At 41.1% G+C, this 23,673-nt stretch overlaps 1 protein-coding gene across 6 annotated transcripts in view; it reads left to right on the top strand.

The window, feature by feature from the left end:
- Window positions 1-23,673, top strand: part of ZNF236 (zinc finger protein 236) — a 106,531-nt gene that overhangs the window by 37,363 nt on the left and 45,495 nt on the right. For 5 of the 6 annotated variants that reach the window (XM_048218519.2, XM_026496498.4, XM_044383099.3 and 2 more), the window contains 3 exons: window positions 10,268-10,540; window positions 11,753-11,956; window positions 23,056-23,197. In XM_048218519.2, coding sequence (XP_048074476.1) covers window positions 10,268-10,540; window positions 11,753-11,956; window positions 23,056-23,197 — 619 coding nt within the window. The remainder of the gene's footprint in view (window positions 1-10,267; window positions 10,541-11,752; window positions 11,957-23,055; window positions 23,198-23,673) is intronic. The other variant, XM_048218521.2, reaches the window with a different exon arrangement.

The raw sequence follows: 23,673 nt of genomic DNA, 5'->3' as shown, positions 1-23,673 counted from the left end.
CAGATGGGGTTACTGTTAGCGCACGTGATTTTAATGGGGAGCATTCCGCCTGTAGAGGCCGCAGAGGTTCTGGCTGTTCATTTTTGAAGTGCCCGAATAAATTACATACGTGCATAGACTACTGAGCAGGTTCGTGCGATTCTAGTGAATTTTCCCTTAAATGTGATCCTCAGTACGAGTTTAGAGCCAGCGTTTTTTTTCTGAGTGATCCCTCACGTGTCATGAGATAATTAGTGGGGGTGCGTTTCTGTAGAAAGGTGTTTCTTCTGATTAAAACTTTGTAGGGAGAAGAACACATTTAGTGTAGTGACTCTTTCTGGGACTAGCTGTGCAAGGGGAGTTGAGGGCCGGTTGGCACCCTGAGCAGATGTGAGTGTAACCTCTTCTTAGCAGCTCCAAAGTCACCTGGTGCGTGTCCCACGTTGCACGCGCTCTGCTGTTTAAGCTGTCACTATTCGGCTTACGTAGTTGAGTGAGAGAGAAGGGTTTAGTAGAGTTCGTTTCGTTATTTTAAGAGGTATTTTGTATATTAATTCAAAATTTAGCAAATGCTTTTGTATTTATCGTATGACTTGTGACATATAAATCATCATTACAAAGTTTGAAATTTATTGCAGTAAAATATTGGCTCTCTAGAAATCACAAGGAAAGGTGTTTTGGAAAGCTGGTGACTTACTCTTTTAAGGATGACGATGGTACAGCTATTCTGTGTAGAAATCTTTCTTAAGGCCACAGAGATTTTACCTTCTTAGACCAGAGTCTTTTTTCTTTATGACACATTTTTGAATTTGCTTGGCCAATATTCTTTTTTTTTAATTTCACTTAATTAAATACCTTTTTTATTAAAAAAATGGATAATACCCGTACTTACTTTTAAATCAGTTAAGTTATAAAACCGTTCTCTTTTATAGAATGTATGCTGGTGTTAAAACAAGAAATGCTGTCTAGAAAACATTACTTTGGTTATTGTGTTCTCCTCATACTTCTGCAGCATTTTCATGTGCAACAATTTGAGTTGGCATGTAAGCAACTTCTCTTGTTGTCACTTATCTGTATTTGGGGAGAATCACACCTGTTTTAGAGAAAAGTCATAATGTGCAAGAAACTCAAAGCAGTGTTAAAAAGATCGGTGTGAATGGCACAGAAAAATTCCTTCTTTATAAATCGTTAACTGAGCTCCCTGGCAGGCATTGGAGAGCAGCTGTGACGGCTTTCCTCTCCAGAGGGACACCTTTGAGTCATTTTTAAGAACTGTAGCGTCAGGCTTCTGGAGCACTTTCCAAAACTTCTGAATTATTTCTGGAGCTACGTAGGAGGGGACGTGTTCTTGTTGAAGACCCAACACTTTGGGCTCCCTTCCAGGGTCACTGCACCCCCAGGTGAAGCCTGCAGTGCGTGCATCTGTCTGGTTAGAGGTGCATTCTGAAGGTGCTGGGGACCACGTAGGGCGCTGTACTGAGGAACAGACCCAGTGGACCCTGCTGGCCCATCTTTGCCTCCCTGGAGTCGTACCAGCTTGGAGAGGGCGATAGAGCGCATCCTCCGTGCAGGAGGGTCCGGATGTCGGACTGCTCCTTAGTCACGTGCTCTGCACCCTGCTTGCTCTGACTGGGCTCCTTCACCGTTTGCGGAAAGGCAGCATGACCCCTCTCGGAAGCAGCGGACTGGTTGTTTCTTGTCGGGGCAGCACTCCCAGCATTGCACGAAGCAGAGGCACGACCATATGTAGTATAAACCAGGAGTCCTGTGTCTTACCTTTGATCAAAGGCATGAACTCCTGGAGGTCTGGTGCTTCAGGCTTGGAGTGAGTGCTCTGAGGTGGATGGGATGAGCAGAGCTTCTTCCTCTAGGCGAGTAATCATGGAAAGGAGGAGAGTGGGAACTCCCCTTCTGAGTGTCCCTTTGTAAGGGACGGTGAGAGCTCGCAAGAGTGTCTGCGAGCAGGCCAGATAAACTTTGGAACTGACACATTCTTTCTCATTCTGTTGCAAAAAGCTTTGTGGGTCCCATTGGCACATCCAATGGCGTGCCTTCCGTCTGCTGGAGATGCTTGCCTTTCTTCATCGTGCACCAGCTCGGTTATTCTAAGAGAATTTTAAACTTCTCCATGAGCGGCAGTTAGGGGCTGCCTCACTGAGTGCTTGCTTCCCTCCTGCTGGGTGGTCACTGAACAGCCAGCATTCCAGCCATCTCCTAAGTACGTAACTGATCACAAGCTGCTTCCTAAGGACTGCTCACCATTGCTCACCATTCTCAGGTGGACTAAGCTCTAATGAATCAGGTATTCTATTCAGAATACCCTCAGCGGAAAGATTCCTTTGTTTGTTGAGAGATTCGACAGATCTAGAAAGCAGGTAAGCGGTTCTCCTCTGTACTTTTGCCACAGAAGGCCCCAGACGCCCGTGACCCAGGACAGCCATCAGTGTGTGAAGGACATGTTGGGTTCAACAGCGAAAACTTGTCCTATCTAGCAAGTTTCGAAGAACTCGGATCTCCACGGAGAAGAACGCACGCCGCCGTTACCAAAGCTCCCGTCCCGTGTTACAGAGCACTGGCTCTCGAAGCCCCATCTGAGAAGAGAGCTCCGTGAGATGCTGGAAGAGCTTCTGGCAACCTGTAGAGCAGTTTCATTGCCACCCCCACTTGCATAAAGCGTGTAGCCCACCCGTTTTCAGCATCCGACTAGGCCCAGCATGGAAGCCTGCAGTCCCTCTGGGGAAACTGGAGTGTGCCCAGCAGTGACGTCAGCTGTTTTGTGTTCTCTACAAACATGGCTTCATCTTCACCCTCATTTCCAAACCCATGTTCTTCATCAGAAGTCAGTTTTTCGTAACAGCCAACACAGTGGCCTCTGTGTTAGCTTTTGCTGCTCTGAGAGCCCTGTAGGCAGTTTCCAAATGTGAAGTGATCCTGAAAAACCCAATAACGTTGGAGGAGATGTCATCACCATCGTGAGTTAGGAGCCTCAACCTGACACCAGCACCCCTTACACCTGCTGTTGCCTCTTGAGCGTCCTTGATCTCCTCGTTCTTAATTTAGTCCAGCCAGCTACAAATGACACGCTCTTCCATTTCCGGCTTAGAGAATCTAGCCGGGAAGTCAACAGCGTGCTCTCGATCAATGCTGGAAAACCCAGGCGACTGGGACTGGACACAGCAATTCTACTAGGCTCATTTTATCAGCGTGTACGATTCAAGTGAGTGGTCGCACGGCTCTTCCTGTGCCAGTTCTGTTGGCATGTGGCCGGGCGGCCTATTTATAAACCCCGTCACTGGCCGTGCAAGGGACATAAGCCCACCCACTTGAAGGCTCTGACACGTCACTGCTGAGAGCGTACAGTGAGGGGTTTGTAAGATGCGGCGGCACGAGTGCACCAGTTTGGAATGCGCGGTGCCCGCGGCGAGCTTTTATTCGCGCATTCCTGCAGCCTCTCTGCTCTGTGCCTCACACCGTGACCCACCAGCCGAGTCTGTGGCCTCGAGGATTCAGAGGGGCAGACCTCCTCCCCAGGGTTTCTGGCCACTGCTGACAGAATGCCAACAACAACAACAATAAAAACCAGACTTAGGCCATGTTGTGAAATATTCTATGACAAGGAGTAAGGGAAGACTAGGGCTGCTTTCCTTCGTTCGAAGGTCTGTCTCTTCGGAGATCCAGCGTCTGAACCTGAATCCCAAGAAAGGAGCGTCTCCCTGATGAGTTAATGTTGAACAGTAGTTAGGTCTGAGTATCTGTATTAAATTAATGTTTTGCTGCTTGAAAGCAGAACAACTTTCTGTGACTGTCATTGTCTGTCGCCTGGGCTGGAGCTTCTGCAGCACCTGTAGCCTCAGGGGAAATCGTTCGTCGCTGGAAATCAGCCAGGTCCCTCTGTCCTGTGTCTGAGCCAGCACTTGGATGCTGCCCCAGAATTGCCTGACTGTTCTCTGAGTACAGTGGGTGCCCTCTGGCCCCACCGAACAGTCCACAGGCATCTTCCCGTCCCTCAGTCCTGCTCCCACCTGCAGGGCTCGGGTCCCTGTCCCCTTGTCACCCCTGTCCTCCAGCACGGCCACAGCTGACGTGAAGATGGAGCTGGCTGCATCGCAGTAGGTGCTCTTGTGAGGAGCCTGACCGAAGAGTGAGGAGGACACGTCTCGGACACCTTTGTTTTCGTCCTGCTGCAAATCTCTCGTGGCGCGCAGTTTTCCAGCACCTTGCCCTGTCGGCCCCAAGCTTGGACGCGTGCTGGTCCCTGCCTGACATGCCACACTCTGGCCGTTGTGGACTTTAAGCTTCCGGAACTTCATTCCTGGCTCTTGCTTCTTTACCTGGTAAAAATACCTCAATACAGGCCCTGCTGTCTTTTGAATGCAGAATTTCTTTTATTTATTTATTTTTTTTAAAGATTTTATTTATTTATTTATTTATTTATTTAAAGAAATTTTCTTCACCTAACATGGGGCTCAAACTCACAACCCTGAGATCAAGAGTCGCATGCTCTTCCAACTGAGCCAGCCAGGCACCCCTCGAACGCAGGCGTTTCTGAGTGTTCTTACCCCCATGGGATGAATCTGCACGGTGTCTGCCTCGTACACGAACGCAGGGGCGAGTCCCAGCACGTGTGTAGCCTGTCTCCTTGCAGGGCAGGAGCATGCCTGCAGGGGTACCTGGTAAATGCTCTCCTTGAAGTCGGGCTGGAGGACAGACTTTTCCTGAGAAAAGTACGCTCAGACTCTAGAATTACAGACTTCAGTATGTGCCTTGACTTTCCATTGACTGGCACCTGACCTTGGGCAAGTTAGCTAACCTTTAAAATGTCAGCTTTAGGGGCGCCTGGCTGGTGACTCTTGATCTCGGGATTGTGAGTTCGAGCCCCACGTTGGTTGTAGAGATGACTTAAAAATAAAAAAAATCTAACAAAATAAAATGTCAGCTTTGTTATCTTTGACATGGGGCAATGACAGAAAAAATGGGAGACAACCGAATGAGAAAATCCATGGAAGCCGTGTAGAATGGTGCCTGACACATGGTAACTGACTGCTTGAAGAAATACATATATTCTAAAATTATTATTATTATTTTTTAAAGATTTTATTTATTTATTCGACAGAGATAGAGACAGCCAGCGAGAGAGGGAACACAAGCAGGGGGAGTGGGAGAGGAAGAAGCAGGCTCGTAGCGGAAGAGCCTGATGTGGGGCTCGATCCCATAACGCCGGGATCACGCCCTGAGCCGAAGGCAGACGCTTAACCGCTATGCCACCCAGGCGCCCCGAAAATTATTTTTTTAAATAGGTAGAAGTGGCTCATGTCACATAATTCAAAAGATCTAAAATGGTGTATGGTGAACAACCCCTGTTCATCCTTGTCCTCCACGAACCACCCGCCCCCGCCCCGGCCCCAGAGTCTGGGCGGCCACTGGGCCGTTTTTTAAATGAGCAAGGGCATATAGCTATATATTATGTATTATATTGGTTTTTAGCAGGATGGGGGGCATACTGTATACGTATATCTTTTTTGCAGTTTACTTCCCCCCCCTTGCTATCTTATTTTAAAAAATGTCTAGGGATTGTTCCCTTTTATGGATAAATAATTATTTAGATTATTTGCAGTCTTTTGCTAATACAAACAATAATAAATATAAATTTATCTAAAACCGCTTTGACTCTAAATACTTCAGTGTGTATTTCCTAAGGCCAAGATAAACTGTCTTAGATAATCATAGGACGGTCATCAACATCAGGGTGTTAAAATTGGTCCAGTCCACAGATCTTACTCAGATTTCATTAGTTGTATCACTAATGTGCTTAATAACAAAGGAAAAAAAATTCATGCATACTTAAAGAATTGTGGTATGTATTGCTGACTTCCCTTCGGGCAGTGGTGTCCATTTATTCTCCCGACGACACGTAGTGGAGTGCCTGTTTGCTTGTAGCCTTTTGAACGGGTTGTTGTCCAGATCTGCGGATCCTTTTTACTCATCGATAGGTTAAAAATATGGTTTCTTGGGGCGCCTGGGTGGCACAGCGGTTGAGCATCTGCCTTTGGCTCAGGGCGTGATCCCGGCGTTATGGGATCGAGCCCCACATCAGGCTCCTCTGCTGTGAGCCTGCTTCTTCCTCTCCCACTCCCCCTGCTTGTGTTCCCTCTCTCGCTGGCTGTCTCTATCTCTGTCGAATAAATAAATAAAATCTTTAAAAAAAAAATATGGTTTCTTACTGTTGTTTTAATTTCATTTCTCTTATATGGAGTCAGAGCTCGAGCAGCTTTTCCTGTTAAAGAGCCACCTGCATTTTTCTGTTTGGCTGACTCTTGACTTTATTTGCTGTAATATATTGAGGATGACAGTATTTTGAGAGCGTATAATTCTCTTCTAATTGTCTTTTTGAGTTAAAAGGGAGAAATGTGTTGTTTTTCCATAGCTAAATTTGTCAATGTTCCACAGATTTTGGACTTGTATTAGACTCAGACTTTGACGCTGACGTTATGGGAAATAACCTCTTTTATCCAGCACTTCCCTACTTTCATATTTTAAACTAAAATCTTTGACTCAGTTTTATTGTTTGTTTCCAGGCGGACACCCCACTGTCCAGGCACCATGCCACCGTTCCGTTCTTTACAGCCACAGACCCGTATGGGTCTTGTCGGACTGTGTTCTGGGCACGAATCTGTCTTTCATTCATGTGCTCTGGTAGCTCTTAGAAGGCCTTCATGACTCGCAGGCCTAGTCCTCCCCAGTACACCGTTTTCAAAGTGTGTTTTTGGCGATTGTCACATACTTACTTTTTCATGTGTACTTTACAATTGTCTGCTAAAGTTCCAGAGCTCTAGTTATTAAAAAATCCTATTGCTATTTGCATATAAGTGATTTAACCAGTGAGAATTGATGTCTTTATAACTTCTAGTCTTCGTACCAAAGAATGGGGTGTGTATTTCCATTTATTCAGATCTTTTCTTTATATTTTTTTCATATTTTAGTGGTAGTTTAAAATTTTCACCTGGATTTTGTTAAATATGAATGATGTTGATTTCCAGGTATTAAAATGCGGACCTATTTCTTGGTTTTAGTTTTTTTTAAGGCATATAATCATATCATTTATAAATAATGATTTTACCTTTTTCTTTATAGTTTATACTGTATATTTCTGTACCTTATCTAATTTCATTGGCTTGTATCACTATAACACAATAAATTCATGGCCGTGATAGTGGACTTTTTCCAGACTGTGATAGGATTGTTTTTACTATTTTCCTATTAAGTCAAATGTTGTATTGAGATATGTTTATTCAGCTCCTCCTGTCTTTAGACAATTTTTTAAAAAGACTAGATGTTAAATTTTTAGTAATTGCCTTTTCATCTTGAAGATGATTCTAATGCATGTTTTCCTTTTACATTTATTCATGTGTTGGAAGAGAAAGGCAGTTGCCCAGCACCAGGGGCAGTTGCCATGTGGGAATGCGAATCTGGTTTTCCAGGTCTTTCAGTTTGTCAAAGGGTTGAAAATCTGGATTTAACTTTTTTTCTAATAGTGCGTGGGCCAAACAAAACATACGCAGGCCACATTTGGAGACATCTGCAGGGCTGCTAGTCTGTAATTTCCGTTCCATGCAATTCCCAGAAATAATTAGAACCTGGTGACAGTTTTATGTTATGTCATCGTAGGTAATTAAAGATAAAAGTTTTCATTTTTGCCCAGAAAAAACCTGACGGGGTGGGGATTTCCCATGTTTAGCTGATAGGTACTCTAGTTCTCCCACCTTTTTATACCTTCCTTTTCTGATTTGTCATAAGACCATTAGGAAATTACTGCACTTTTATGACTTAATTTTTATTTGTTGGTATTAAACAGTCTTTAATTTCAGAGTTCTGTAATATAAAAAATATCACCATAAAATAAATGTCTTTCTCTCCTTTTTAAAGCCACGTTTCTTACTTCCTGCTCTTTTCCTGTGGTTTGTCCTGGTTTCCATTGTGGCACTGTTTTTAAAAAAATGTTCTTTTTTTAATTGTTTACCTCACTTCATTTCCTGTGTTAATTAGTCTTGCAAAGAGCATTGTATTCAGAAAAATACATTTTCTTTCCTTATAGATTCACTTAACATAAGGAGAATTCCTTGCATTTACTGATAACAAAGAGAAGCACACATAAGATTTTCCCCTAATAAAGCTATGTCTGTACAGACACAGTTAAATAAACAGTTAACAAGTTAACAAGTTAATTTCATTAACTTGGCCAAAATCTGTGTAATTTCAGGTGGGTTCTTTACTTCGTCGTAGATGTCTATTTAATTTCAGATGAGTAAATCTAATAAAAAATTATGAAAGATAAAAAGTGATCCTGCTGAATTTTGTTTTTAAAATTTTTATAATTTAGAAATCATTTGTTATATTTCCATAAATTCTGCTTGTGATTTTTCTTCTGATAGGAATAGGTTTTTTTTTTTATGTTTTTTTATTATATTATGTTAGTTACCATACAGTACATCCCTGGTTTCTGATGCAAAGTTCGATGATTCATTAGTTGCGTATAACACCCAGTGCACCATGCAATACGTGCCCTCCTTACTACCCGTCATCAGCCTATCCCATTCCCCCACCCCCCTCCCCTCTGAAGCCCTCAGTTTGTTTCCCAGAGTCCATAGTCTCTCATGCTTCATTCCCCTTCTGACTATCCCCCCTTTCTTTATCCCTTTCTTCCCCTACCGATCTTCCTAGTTCTTATGTTCCATAGATGAGAGAAATCATATGATAATTGTCTTTCTCTGCTTGACTTATTTCACTCAGCATTATCTCCTCCAGTGCCGTCCATGTTGCAGCAAATGTTGAGAACTCGTTCTTTCTGATAGCTGAGTAATATTCCATTGTATATATGGACCACAGCTTCTTAATCCAGTCATTTGTTGAAGGGCATCTCGGTTCCTTCCACGAATTAGCTATTGTGAACAATGCTGCTATGAACATTGGGGTGCATATGGCCCTTCTCTTCACTACGTCTGTATCTTTGGGGTAAATACCCAGTATTGCAATGGCTGGGTCATAGGGTAGCTCAATTTTTAACTTTTTAAGGGACCTCCACACTGTCTTCCAGAGTGGCTGCACCAACCTGCATTCCCACCAACAATGTAGGAGGGATCCCCTTTCTCCACATCCTCTCCAGCAATTGCTGTTTCCTGCCTTGTTAATTTTTGCCATTCTAACTGGCGTAAGGTGGTATCTTAGTGTGGTTTTGATTTGAATTTCCCTGATGACTAATGATTTTGAACATTTTTTCATGTGTCTGTTGGCCATTTGTATGTCATCATTGGAAAAGTGTCTGTTCATATCTTCTGCCCATTTTATGATTTGTTTATTTGTTTCTCGCGTATTGAGTTTGAGAAGTTCTTTGTAGATCTTGGATACCAGTCTTTTATCTGTAGCATCATTTGCAAATATATTCTCCCATTCCGTGGGCTGCCTCTTAGTTTTTTTGACTGTTTCCTTGGCTGTGCAGAAGCTTTTTATCTTGATGAAGTCCCACAAGTTCATTTTATCTTTTGTTTCTCTTGCCTTTGGAGATGTGTCATTAAAAAGGTTGCTTTGGCCGATGTCATAGAGGTTGTTGCCTATGTTCTCCTCTAGGATTCTGATGGATTCCTGTCTCACATCGAGGTCTTTCATCCATTTGGAGTTTGATAGGAATAGTTTTAAACCTGATTGAAAGTTGAGTAATAATAAAGTTACAAAAGAATCTTTTATATTTGATCACGAATGAGTGTATGCCATGCATACTGTTTCTTTGTCGTAACTGTTTATGAGTGCCTTTTACAGCACAAAAAATCACCATCTCCTAATTATTTGCATGTGTATTATTTTTATTCATGACATCAGATAGATTCAAACAATGCTTATTCCAACTTCTTTCCTTCTCTTCATATTCTTTGAGTTAATTTTGGAGTCATTTGCTCAATCTGCTCTTACTCACATTTACGGTGGACTGAGTTTATGTCACCAGCTGTTGATTTGTATCACCCGTCCAGTTAGCATTCTTACCTCTCAAAGGCTGTGGTTTGTGTTCTCATGGGACTGTCAGATTTTCTGCAAGATTAAATCATAGTCTTCAGTAAGTTCAGTGATCATGGAAATTTCAACTTTCTTCATAATCGATCATCTCTCTTCTGCTCTGGCAAAAAGTGTATAGCTTTTCATACGTATGCTGTGTTGTTTTAATCCAACCCTAGGAAGACATTCAAGGGTGTTAATATTTGGTATCATAGCTGGGCTGTTGCTGGGTTTCATTTGGCTGCAGGTTCAATCCGTGAGGAGAATGGCGTTCGGTGGCACGTGTGTCCCTACTGCACCAAGGAGTTCCGGAAGCCTAGCGACCTGGTGCGCCACATCCGCATTCACACCCACGAGAAGCCCTTCAAGTGTCCACAGTGTTTCCGGGCCTTTGCTGTGAAGAGCACCCTGACCGCTCACATCAAAACACACACGGGCATCAAGGCGTTCAAGTGCCAGTACTGCATGAAGAGCTTTTCCACCTCGGGGAGCCTCAAAGTACACATCCGGCTGCACACAGGTGCCACGGGGCTTCTCCGGGGTCACGGGGTCACCGTGGTCTGCGGAGAGTCGCTGAGCACTTCGAGGGCTCGGGTTCCGTTCTTTAATAAGTACTTACGATTACCCCCTAGAGGCTCAGCTCGGGGTGCATACTGGTGAAGAGAGCCCATGGGACGTTGATTCTCAGGGAGCTGAGGGCTTCATGAGGGAAGCATTAAGCAGAACCACCTGGGGTTGAACGTACGGGGCAGAGCCACGAGAGGGGTGCTTGTGGGCGACCGCGGCTGGATGTAGAGGAGGTGGGCCTTTCTGTGGAGGAGACGCCTTGGGGGGCATTTGTCCTGGGGCCTTGGGCAGCGAGGGAAAGCCTAACACCTACTCTACCTTTCGGGTGTTTTGTAATCAGTATTAAGGCATGAAAATATTCATGTTTAGGCAGTAATTTTGTTTATAATAGTTTTATTGAGATATAATTCACAGATCATAAGATTTAAAGTGAATTGTGCAACCCACACAACTATCTATTTTCATCATTTTTATCCCCCTTCCCTCCCAGAAGAAACTCCATGCCCATTAGCAGTACTTCCCCACGAACCTGGGGTTCCTGGGCAGAGCTGACCATGTGGGTGAGGATTTGAAAAGGCTAAAATGCATCAGTTTTGTTATGTGCCCTAAGTTCTTAGGAATCTCCAGTTTCATTTACCAATGAAACCATAAGTGAAGGAAGTATCCTTCAGGAAAGCGAATTGAGAGTGGAGAGTGGCCAAGAGGAGATTATTACTGTTGTCGTCATGAGCAGCAGCATTGAGTCCTGCTTGTTTGCTGCACGCTCAGAGCTGCTAAGTGCTGCTTTGCCTTGAGCGTGTTTGGGCACTGCAGTCAGCCTGGGGGCAGGCGCTGTTATTCCATTTTACAGACGGTGATGTGGGAGAACGCAGTCTCACGCACTCTAGTATTCTCGAAGACTGAATATTCGAATATCGTAAGGTTTAAATATTTTACAATGCAGAGTTAACAAATGTTCTTTTTTACTTAAAATGCTCTTAATACATCTGAATATGCACTGTATGCAAACAAAGGAAAATAACTCTAATTTATAATGTCCCTGAAATTACAAGCCTGAAGCGATGACTGTTAAATCAGTGTTAACGTACTAGAATTTTATGTTGGTGTTAGTTGTCGAGATGTATTTTCTTGAAATAATTCTACAGTGTACTTTTATTTTTATTAGGGGTCAGACCTTTTGCTTGTCCTCACTGTGACAAAAAGTTTCGCACCTCAGGCCATAGGAAGACTCACATTGCTTCTCACTTTAAGCACACGGAGCTAAGAAAGATGAGGCAGCAGCGCAAACCTGCAAAGGTGCGAGTCGGCAAGGCCAGCGCTCCGGTCCCCGATATTCCTCTGCAAGAGCCGATTCTCATAACTGACGTAGGTAAGGTTCTCTTCCCCTTTGTGCCGTGCGAGGATTACATAAATATCTCGGTCTACATGCTTTTAAGCATGGTGTTGATGAGGTTTTTGTTCGGCATTTTTGCTTTATGGCCTAGTATGTTCCACAGTCAAAATGAAGATCCTAGTTCTGTCTAAACTACTGCTCAGATTGTGTTCTTGGTTAAGGAAGAAATGATGTGTACAAGTGAAGGTATTAGTATGTAAGTTCTTACTGAAGAAAGATTCCTGCCTCAATGGAACTAGCAAAGTGGTCAAGTGTTCTTTATGTGTAATACGCAATGCCTTTTGTTATTTTTATATTAAGATCCCTACATAGTATGTAACAGATTATTGTATGGCTGCTTTAATCTTTGGACTGAAAAGAAAAATTGCCAGCTTTTAAGGTTTTTTTTTTAGGCTCAGTGTTATTATGATCCAAGTAAAGTATGATTTTGTTAACTAACTAAAAAGAAAACATGGCATATGAGAATCTTCGGAAAAATGATTTTTGTAAGTGCTAAACAAAATTAAAGAAACTTCATTAAATTCTGTGCTAAAACTTTTACTTTTGTGCAGTTCCTGTAGTTCATTATGTCTTAGGCAAGATAATCCAGTCTATGAACAAAATTAACACCATGTATAACTGAATATAAACAAAGGTTAAATGTTGTATAAAGGGGATACTTTAGATTAAATTAATTATACTCTGCTAATAAGATGATCGACAATTATGAATCTTTATTTAGGAGCATAGCATCAGATATATAAACCAAGAACAATTAGAAGTAAAGAGAAATATTCGAATTCTGAAGTATAGTGAAAGATCCTCAATTAGGTCGATTTAACTAAAGAGTGAAACTAAAGAAAATTTGAAGTACACATGTAACAAGGGATATTTTATAGCTTTTTAGAATCTTTTACTCTCTAATACATACTCTTTTTAAATATACATGAAATAGAAAGTTGATCAGGTCCTAGGATATAGAAAAACTTGAAATTTTCAAAAGTAGATATTGTACAGGACACAGTCTTTGATTTTGGTTTAGTGAAAGCATAATAGAACGTAACTAAATGTGTCAGCTATAGTTCAAACAGCTAACACATTTGAAAATTTAGACGAAACAGACCTTTTCTAGAATAATGTACTTATCATAATCGATTGTAGAAGAAGTGGAAAACTCCAAAACAGACAAGTTGGAGTCATCCTCCCCAAAGTATTGTTCTCTGATGATTTTATGTCTGAGTTCTAGGCTTCCGAGGAGCTATGATTCTTAGGGCATTAGTAGTTCAAAGCCTAGAAACTCATCTAAGCTCGCATGGGAGGTTAGAATACTGGGATGTCCTTGTCCGCTTTTGGTCGCTCACAAAGCAAAGCAACAGACCAGTTTTACTTCATGTGTATTTAATCTTTAATGTGTAGGTTCTCAGTGGTTTGTGCTATACCTGAAATGCAGAAAAATCCCTTAAAGTCAGGGCAAACTCGACATTTATTTAGTGGCCCTAGAATTATCCTTCATGCTTGAGAGTTACCTTCAAGTTACCAGTTTTTTCAGGTTGCCATTAATCAAATTAAATACCTGTGGGTTTCTTGACTTGAAGTTTGTAAAGCCTTAGTTGAATTAAACTACAGTCCTAATACTCCAGACGTTTTCTAAGGTTAAATAGGGTACATTTTACTTTTTGGTTTCATAGATGCTTGTGAATCAAAACTTGGACTAATAAGCAGAATTCTCCTTTGGTCTGGGCTGAATGAGATACATGAGGGAAATGATTCATACAGTGGCTTCACATTGTAAAATGTAAAATATTGTAAATATTTATTTTCATGCTTAACTTCATTATTATTAAGTTTATATTTGTGTCTGTCTCTGCTTTCAGACTCTGAGATCCTTGGGGCTCTCTAGAAAAGACGTGACTTTGATAACCTTTGGGGGACAGATTTTGATAAAAAGTGACAGAGTTTTAGCATAGATTAGTTACAGTTATTTGACTTCATTGGGAGATGAGCTGTTCTAGTTCAGCCTAGTTACTTAAAACACAATATGTCATTTAGACTTAGACTGTCACTTAGAAAAGTATTAGAAGGCATTAAAACGACCGTACCAAGTCATTTAGTCTGCATATGAAGGAAGCGCTGTTGGTGGTATAGTACCATATGGTCATAAAAACTTTTAGAGCTGTATAGGAACTTAAAAATAGTCATTCCAAAACCTCTCTGTATTCCTCATTTGTACAGATGAAAATACTAAGATCTAGAAAGAGTTACAATGTTGCTTTTAGCATATACAACCAGTTTGTACTCATGGTAGAACTAGAATTTGGATCTTCTGACTTCTAGGCCAGAGTTGTGTTCAGTAAAATTCACTTCCTCCGCACACCCATTACCATTGCATGCCCAGGCACAGCAGTGTGGAAGAGCACACCATGATTTTCAAGTAGTCATTGTGTCTTGGTATGAAGCAGCAGCAGTTTTTACTGAACTTGAATATTGTGAAATTTATTGCATGTTACGGATTGTATTTCACTAGACGTTCTGTCTTATACTCTAAATGTTTTCTCTTCTAATTCAAGAGCTAAATTTTAAATACAACTATGTGCAGACTGGGGAGGTATTGGAGTCAAGCTGATCATAATATTCAGAGGAAGTTCATGATTACCATCATAAAAAGCTGAGAGACTTTAATATCACTGGATCTTCTTATAAGAAATACTGAAGGATTTCTTTGAGTGGAAGTAAAAGAACAATAATTAATACCATAAAAACATAAAAAAATAACATAAATCTCATTGGTAATGGTAAATATGCAATCATAGTTAGATTCTGCAATATGGTAACAGTGGTTCACTTGACTTACAATTCTCATTTAAAAGTTTAAAAAAAGGGAAGATAGTAAAAATAACTATAACTACAGTAATCTGTTGTTACATAGTATAAAAAACATATAAATTGTAACAGCAATAACCTAAAATGTGAGAGGGAGGAGAAGTAAAAGTGTAAAATTTATGAATTCTATTGAAGTTATTATCCATTTAAAATAAGGTGTTATAAGTTTAAGGTAGTCTTTGTAAGCCTCATGGTAACCACAAGGAAAAATCCTATAGTGATTACACAAAAGAGCATGATAAAGAAATTAAAACATACTGATACCAAAAGGCATCAAAGCACAAAAAAGACAGCAGAATAAGAAACAAGGAACATTGGATCCAGAAAACAATTAATAAAACGGCATTAGTAAGTTCTTACTTATCAATAATTACTTTAAATGTAAATGGATTAAATCCTCAAATTAAAGGACATAGAATGGCTGAGTGTATAGCAAAACAAGACTCAGTGATATGCTGCCTGTAAGAGGCTCACGTTAGCTTTGAAAAGATACACATAGTCTGAGAGTGAAGGGATAGAAAAAGACATTTCAAGCAGATGGTAACCAAAAAAAGGCAGGGGTAGTTATACTTGCATCAGACAAAATAGACTTTATGTATTTATGTATTTATTATTTATTATTATTTATTTTTTTAGACAAAATAGACTTTAAAGTAGAAATGGTGGAAAAAAAAGACAAAGAGGTTGTTACATAACGATAAACGGGTCAGTACATCAAGAAGATATAACAATGGTAAATATTTGTGCACCCAACATGGGAGTACCTAAATATATAAAGCAGAAACTAGCAGCTAAAAGGAGAAATAAACAGTAACACAGTAATCATTGAGGACTCTAATCCTCCACTCTCAACAATGAACAGATTGTTCAGATAGAGAATCGATAAGGAAACAGCAGCAGACTTGAACAATACTATGAACCAAAGGGACCTAACAGGCGTATACAGAACATTCTGACTAACAATAGCAGAATACATATTCTTCTCAAGTCCACATCAGACATCTTCTAGATTAGACCATATGTTAGGCCGCAAAAAAAAGTCTTAGCAAATTCATAATAATCAAAAGTCTCCCAACATAGAAAAGCCCAGGATAAGCTGGATTCACTAGTGAATTTTACCAAACATTAAAGAAGAATTAACATCAGCCTTTCTCAAGCACTTCCAAAAAATTCAAGGAGGAAGGAACATTGCCAAACCCATTTTACCAGGCCAGCATTATCGTCATACCAAAACCAGAAAAGGACACTACTAGAACAGGAAACTACAGGCCAATATCCCTGATGAACATAAATGCAAAAATTCTCTATAAAATACTGCTTAACCAAATTCAGCAGCACATTAAAGGGATCATTCACCATGATTAGGTAGGAATTTATCACAGGGATGCAAGGATGGCTCAGCATATGCAAATCAATCAATGTGATATGTTACATTAACGGAATGAAAGGAAAAAATCATATGATCCCAATAGATGCAGAGAAAGCATCTGACAAAATTCGACATCCATTCATGATAAAAAATGTTAACAAATTAGGCAAAGAAGGAATATATCTCATCATAATAAAGGCCATCTTTGACAAGACTACTGCTAACAATATACTCGATGGTGAAAGGGTAAAGGCTTTTCCTCTAAGATCAAAACAAGACAAGGGTGCCCATTCTCACCACTCCTATTCAATGTAATGCTGGAAGTCCTAACTAGAGTAGTAGCATCTAAAACAGTAAAATATTTGGGAATAAATTTAACCAAGGAGGTAAAAAATCTGTACCTGAAAACTAAAAGACACTGATGAAAGAAGTTGAAGAAGACACAAATAAATGGTAAAGTATCCCATGTTCATGGACTGGAAGAATTAACATTGTTAAGATGTCAATACTGTCAAAGCCATCTATGGATTCAGTGCAATCCTATCAAGATTCCAATGGTGTTTTTTACAGAAGTAGAAAAAGCACTCCTAAAATTGATATGGAACCATAAAGAATCTGAATAGCCATGGAAATCATAAGAAAGAAGAACAAAGCAGGAGTCGTCACGGTTCCTGATTTCAAGCTGTACTGTAAAGCTGTCGTCATTGATGCAGTGTGTTCCTGGTGTAAAAACAAAGAGAACAATGGAATAAAATTGAGAGCCCAGACATAAACCCAAACATATATGGTTAACTAATATTTGACAAGGGAGCCAAGAACACTCAAAGGGAGAAAAGTTCCAGAAGAAAACATGGGAACAAAACTCCTTGACATGGGTCTTGTAATGATCTTTTGGATATGACACCTAAAGCACAAGCAACAAAACAAAAAAATAAGTGGGACTACATCAAACTAAAAAGTTTGCGCATAGCAACAGAAACCATCAATAAAGTGGAAAGACAGCCTATGGAATGGGAAAAAACATTTGCAATCAATGTATCTGATAAAAGTGTTAATATCCAAAATACATAAAGGACTCATACAACTCAATGGCAAAAAGAAAAAAAAATAACCACCCAAAACCAATAAATAAATAAATTAAAAAAAATTTAAAACTGGGTAAACTACCTGAGTAGACTTTTCTCCAAAGAAGATTGTCAAAAGGCTGATGGGTATATGAAAAGATGCTCAACATCTCTGGTCAGTAGGGAATGCAAATTAGAACCACGGTGAGGTGGCACCTCACAGCTATTGGAATGGCCATTATCAAAAAGATGAGATGATGCATGTTGATGTGCGTGTGGAGAAAAGGCAAACCTTGTGCACCATCGGTGGGATTGTTAGTAGGTATAACTGCATTGGAAAATAGTGTAGAGGCTCCTCAAAAAATTAAAACTAGAACTACCATGTGATCCAGCAATTCCACTTGTGGGATATATCCAAAGGAAATGAAAACACTAACTCAGTAAGATAACCACATCCCTATATTCATAGCAGAATTGTTTACAGTAGCCATGAGATGAAAACAACCTAAGTGTCTATCAGTGAATGAGTGGGTAAAGAAATTTTGGAATATTATTCATCCATAAAAAATGAGGAAATCCTACCATTTGCAGCAACCTGGATGGACCTTGAAAGCATTTTGCTAAGTGTAACAAGTCAGGCAGAAAGACAAATACTGTATGATCTCACTTCTATGTGGGATCTAAAAAGAAGAAAAAAAAGAAACTCATAGAACAAGAGCTCAAGTTTGTGGTCACCAGAAGAGGGGAGAAGGAGGGAGGAAGGTGAGGGAGATTGGAGGAAGGGGGTCCAAAGGTACAAACTTCCTGTTGTAAGATAAATAAGCATTAGGGTTGGGACATGCTCCACGGCGACTCAGCTGTGTGATGTCCAGGAGAACTGCGAAGAGTCAGCCCTGAGAGTTCTCGTCACAAGGAGAATGTTTTTTTCTTTTTTTCTTCTTTCTTTTCCTTTAATTGTATCTTTATGGGAGGACGGTGTTAGCGGAGTCTGCTGTGGTAACCGTGTCAGTGGATGTAAATCAGACCATCCTGCTGTACCTCTTAAACTTCCACAGTCGTGTGTGCCAGTGATTTCTCAGTAAAACTGGGGGAGATAAGACATAGGAAAAGAGATTCTGATATGTGGTTGCTTCTCAGTTTTCAAATCACAGATTGATACATACATATTTTTAGAAGCCGCTGTTTTCCGTATATAGGACCGTGTGTGTTTGTGTGGTATCACCATTTTTTCGTTTTGTGTAGCATAGATACTTGAAATATCTTTTCTCTGAAAGTGAGCCAGCCTTTGGTTATCTATTATTTTAAACCTCAGGGCTGTAGTGATTGATCTTCCAAGTTTATATTCATATTTTAATTATATCGATATTAGAGCATTTATCGTTTTTTAACACATTTGTCTAACTTCACATACTAAATTTATTTTCTATGTTATGTATGATACGTAATGTGGGTAAATGTTTGTCATCAGTTTATTTTGTTGTATTTGCATTTTCTTACTATTACAATATGTGAAAGCTCTTCTAAGACTTAAATATATTTTCCCCAAACACTATAACAAGATAAAGCTTTCTCCTCTGTTATCATAGAAGGAATTTAGACAGTTTTTTTTTTTAAGATTTTATTTATTTATTTAGAGAGCAAGTAGGGGAGGGTCGGGGTGGGGAGAGAGAATCTCAAGCAGATTCCATGCTAAGTGCAGAGCCTGATGCGGGGCTTGGTCTCAGGACCCCGAGATAATTGACCTGAGCCAAAACCAGGAGTCAGAATTAACCAACTGAGCCACCCAGTTGCCCCGGAATTTTAGGAAGTTTTAAGGACATTTCCAGTTTTTTTTTTTTTTTTTTTAAAGATTTTATTTATTTATTTGACAGAGACAGCCAGCGAGAGAGGGAACACAGCAGGGGGAGTGGGAGAGGAAGAAGCAGGCTCACAACGGAGGAGCCTGATGTGGGACTCGATCCCGGTACGCCGGGATCACGCCCTGAGCCGAAGGCAGACGCTTTAACGACTGCGCTACCCAGGCGCCCCTCCAGTTTGTTTTTGAGACACAAAATTAATCAACTAGAATTTATTCATGCCTTTCTTTGAGATTAGTAGTTTCCTTAAAATAATACATGTATATATTTATATATATATGGACTGATATATGTATCTATATATGACATATAGACATATTTGCATGTCTAGTAGAAATGACATATTATCACTAAGACCGTAGGACATTTATATATGTTTGGTTCACCCTTCATTTTTTTCTTCAAAGATTGAGACCTTGTAATTAGCCTGTGTAACAGAACTTTGTGTTTGTAAAATTACTAGAAGTGAAAAAACATCTGAAAAATGAGGTCTATTATTTTACTGCCTTAATAGCTCAACATAGGGGATCTCTGCCCCCCGACACCCACTTGTGAAGGACTCAGAATCATTTAGGGGTCTGTTTCTAAACATATACGCCTGGACACCACCCTAAAGCTTGTAGTTCCGTGGCTAGGGGGGAAGTCACTGAGGCAAACAGTGTGTAGACTCGATTGTTTGTTGCAGCATTGTGGCAGTATGTACAGTTAGAAGCGCTAGAAATATTCCTCAGAACTCTGTAAAGTGAACGGGATGCATTGGTCCAGTGGAATACCTTACAGACATCAGAAGGATACTGAAGATGATGTCCCATGTAACTGACTTGGAAAGACAGTAAATGTATATATATGAAGTATAACCACAACAGGCGTATGCTTGATCCCACTTGTGTTTGTCTATAACACACTCTTGTTAGAATATACACAACTGTTAATTATGATTATCTCTGAGAGCAGGTTCTTTTTTCTTTTTATGTGCTTCCTAATTATTTGAGAAGGGGCGTTTGTAGGCTGCATGAGAGTTGGAAACAGGGCCCCGGCTCATGGAGCTGCAGGCAGGATGGGCAGATTGAGAGACCCAAGCCAGGCCAGAGCGCAAGGCTAGGGCTCCTCAACTCAGAGCAGAAGCAGTCACTAGAAGTCAGAGTGCCAGCTTCAAGGGACTGGCTGTTGACCGTAGACCCACTGTTATAGAAAAGAAATGATGAACTGGACATTCTGTGAAGTTGTTTATGATGGAGAACGTAGGTTCCAGAAGCAACAGGAGAAAGACTTACATGCTTGGGGGTTGCTGCAGAGGTAGGTGGCTGAGCGGGGAGCCTGTGTAGACTAGGCCTGTCGCGCAGAGTGGCTCTCAGAAGGGCTGGGAGCTGGGAGGCCCTGTGCAGACAGCCAGTGTGAGGGCTCTCGGTCAGATTCCGGCATCCAGCTCCATGCTCTGTGGAGTCTGCGTGAAATTCTCTCTCTTCCTCTGCCCCTCCCGCTCTCTCGCTTGCTCTCTCTAAAATAAATAAATAAATCTTTAAAAAAGAAAAACCATTCTATTAAGTTCAACAAGGAACAAGAAAATGGATTGTCAGATACTATTTATTTGGAGTTTATGATTTTAATGAAGTGGTACTTTTATGCTAATAGTTATTGAGCCTATTTGCATAAAATCCCAAATAATTGTGCCTGAGATTTGCTATTATGCTTGCCCCAAGAGACTTCCTGTGTAAGCACTTGAATGTCACGAATTCCTAAGCTGAGTCGTGACCTGCAAAGTTCCTCTTCTCACTTACCTTTTTGGAGAATATTCACATCTGCTTTCTGTTCTGTTCACCTAATTTATTGTGTCATATTACCTGTCCTCCTTGGCAGGTGTCGTGGGCTCAAGGCTGTGTCCCTGGGACAGGTCCCGTATTCAAGCTATAGCCAGTGGAGTGGGGAAAAGAGTTGGGAGAAGGAACAGTGACAAGTGCTGGGTTTGCTCAGAAAATAGCGAGAGCATAGGGATCTAGAGGGACAAGATAAAGGGTGGGTGGTAGGTGGAGATGGACACTAGCCAGTGTTGGAATGCCAAGCTGAGCGGTCGTGGTAATGGAGTCCTTGACAGGAAGCCACTGAAGGCATGTGAGCACATTGCTTACTTCAGGAACAAACTCTTTGGAGGCTAGCATCGTCATGGTGTTTGTCTCCATCAGATTCAGTATGAGGGTCCCGGGAAAGGAGACTCAAGCTGTTCGTTTTGAGTGGGAGCGGAGTTGCTAGGAAAAAGCCCGGGGAGCGTAGAACAGTGCTGGAGCTGTGGAGAGAGGAAGTCTCTGAATGGCCCTGATTTGGCTCCGCTTGTGAAAATGCAGTGTGAGGGTTTGTGCTGTGGTTGAACACAGACCACAAGGAGGGTTCTGAGTTCTCTTTGAAAAGTAAATGGGCTTCTGACGCAATCTGATGTAGGAGTGACGTGGCTTAGCCGAGCTACTGAGTTCCCTCTGACTTTGTCATCATTTTCTCCGTTGTTTGAGATTCGTGGCAGCAGAATAGAAACGGGGAAACAATAATGCTAAGTGAAATAAGTCAAGCAGAGAAAGACAACTATCATATGATTTCTCTCATCTATGGAACATAAGAACTAGAATGATCAGTAGGGGAAGAAAGGGATAAAGAAAGGGGGGGTAATCAGAAGGGGGAATGAAACATGAGAGACTATGGACTCTGAGAAACAAACTGAGGGCCTCAGAGGGGAGGGGGGTGGGGGAATGGGATAGGCCGGTGATGGGTAGTAAGGATGGCACGTATTGCATGGTGCACTGGGTGTTATACTCAACTAATGAATCATCGAGCCTTACATCTGAAACCGGGGATGTACTGTATGGTGACTAACATAATATAATAAAAAATCATTAAAAAAAAAAAAAAGAAACGGGGAAACAGGTTCACAAGGCATTGGAGAAGTAGGATTGCCAGGACTGGCCAATGACTTAACGAGACAGGGAAGGGAGTTTTCAGTAGTTCTGGAAGACCCGGCCCCGTATGACTGGGAGGAGGGGTGTTTCTCGTGTATGACAAGGAGAGTTGGGAGGGGGAAGTAGGTTTTAGGGCAAAGAATCGAGCCGTAGTCTGGGTGTCAGGGGAAGCTGGGACCGCAGCGTGTTGAGAGGGACCTGCCGAGAATCCTCACACGGAAGCGCCTGGCACAGTGAAGCGAGCAGGGAGTTTGGGGTCCGGGCCCAGATCCTGGCGGGCAGCCGTGCTGTCCTGGGGGAAGGAGGAGCCGCCCAGGGGGAACTGACAGCGGAAGTTTTCCTCTTCATGTGCCAGGTGAATGTGAAGTAATTCAAAAGGCTCAGGTGTATGTTTGTCCTGAATCGCATATTTAACTCAAGAGCTTGATCAAGACATGTTATTACATGGTCAATCTAAGGGGATTCTGCCTTTATTGAAAGTATGTCAAACCTGAAATACTGAAGTTAGCAGTTTTGCCATTCACAGATAACCCTTTAATAAAATTTCTATGAAAATGCTGACTTGTTCTTAGAACAAAAGATCATGATAGAATCATTTGTGTTTTGAGTTTATTATGATACTTAGGGTGCAGTCTTTATACTGAACAAATAAGGGATTTAGTGTCCTGATTAACCTTCATTTTGGATATAGTTTAGATTCCGTGCCAGCAAATGTAGGAATCCATTAAAAATTGGCTCTAGAACCAAAGGAAGTGACTGCAATGTACAGATAGTCCTTATGTTGGAAAATATCTTACATTAACTTTGTGTTTCCCAATGGGCTTTTTTTCTAACACGATTAAGATAGCATATAGCAGCAACACTGGGATCTATACTTTTAACTCCTCAAAATTTTCATCTTTGGGGGAAAGCAGTTGCTTTTTGACATTTAACTTTTTTAGTAGTATTAACAGTGAATTATTCCTGATTTTCTTTTGGTTTGTAGGTCTTATCCAGCCCATTCCAAGAAACCAGTTTTTTCAAAGTTATTTTAATAATAATTTTGTAAACGAAGCAGATAGACCGTACAAGTGTTTTTACTGTCATCGTGCATATAAAAAATCTTGCCACCTTAAACAACACATCAGGTAAGGTAACAGATTCGGAAATGGAAATGTGGAGGAAATGCAGTGATTTAGTGAGCTGGTGACGTGGAGTAGTAAGGAGAGTAGTGTCAGCTTTGGGTATTTAAAATGTCGCACTTGACCCCAGAATATTTCTTGGTGACTGATACCTTCATTCTTTAGTGTGTCGACCAAAACATTTTGCCCAGAAATTGTTGCTGAGTTTTATTGGCATTCCTCTTATATTTCAGCATTTGCACTTTCTAGGACGCGTCAAACTAGTACTTGGTCTGTCGCGGTACAGTTACGTACTTGAGCAGTTTTTCAGGCGTGTTGATCAGCATTTAGGTTAATGCTCGGTGCTGCAACGGTGAAAAGAAAGCAGAAGCTCAGTCCTGAGAGATGGTGAAATGTCATGAAAACGTTTAGAACGTAGGCGCAGGCTCTCGAGACAGCGTTGTCTCTGCTGTGTGCCAGCTGGGTGGCCTCGGGCAAGTCGC

This window comes from Ursus arctos, unplaced genomic scaffold (assembly GCF_023065955.2).
Source record: "Ursus arctos isolate Adak ecotype North America unplaced genomic scaffold, UrsArc2.0 scaffold_17, whole genome shotgun sequence".
Classification (NCBI taxonomy): Eukaryota; Metazoa; Chordata; class Mammalia; order Carnivora; family Ursidae; genus Ursus; species Ursus arctos.
Note: the sequence above shows the minus strand (reverse complement) of the source record. Positions and strands in the feature narration are given on the sequence as shown.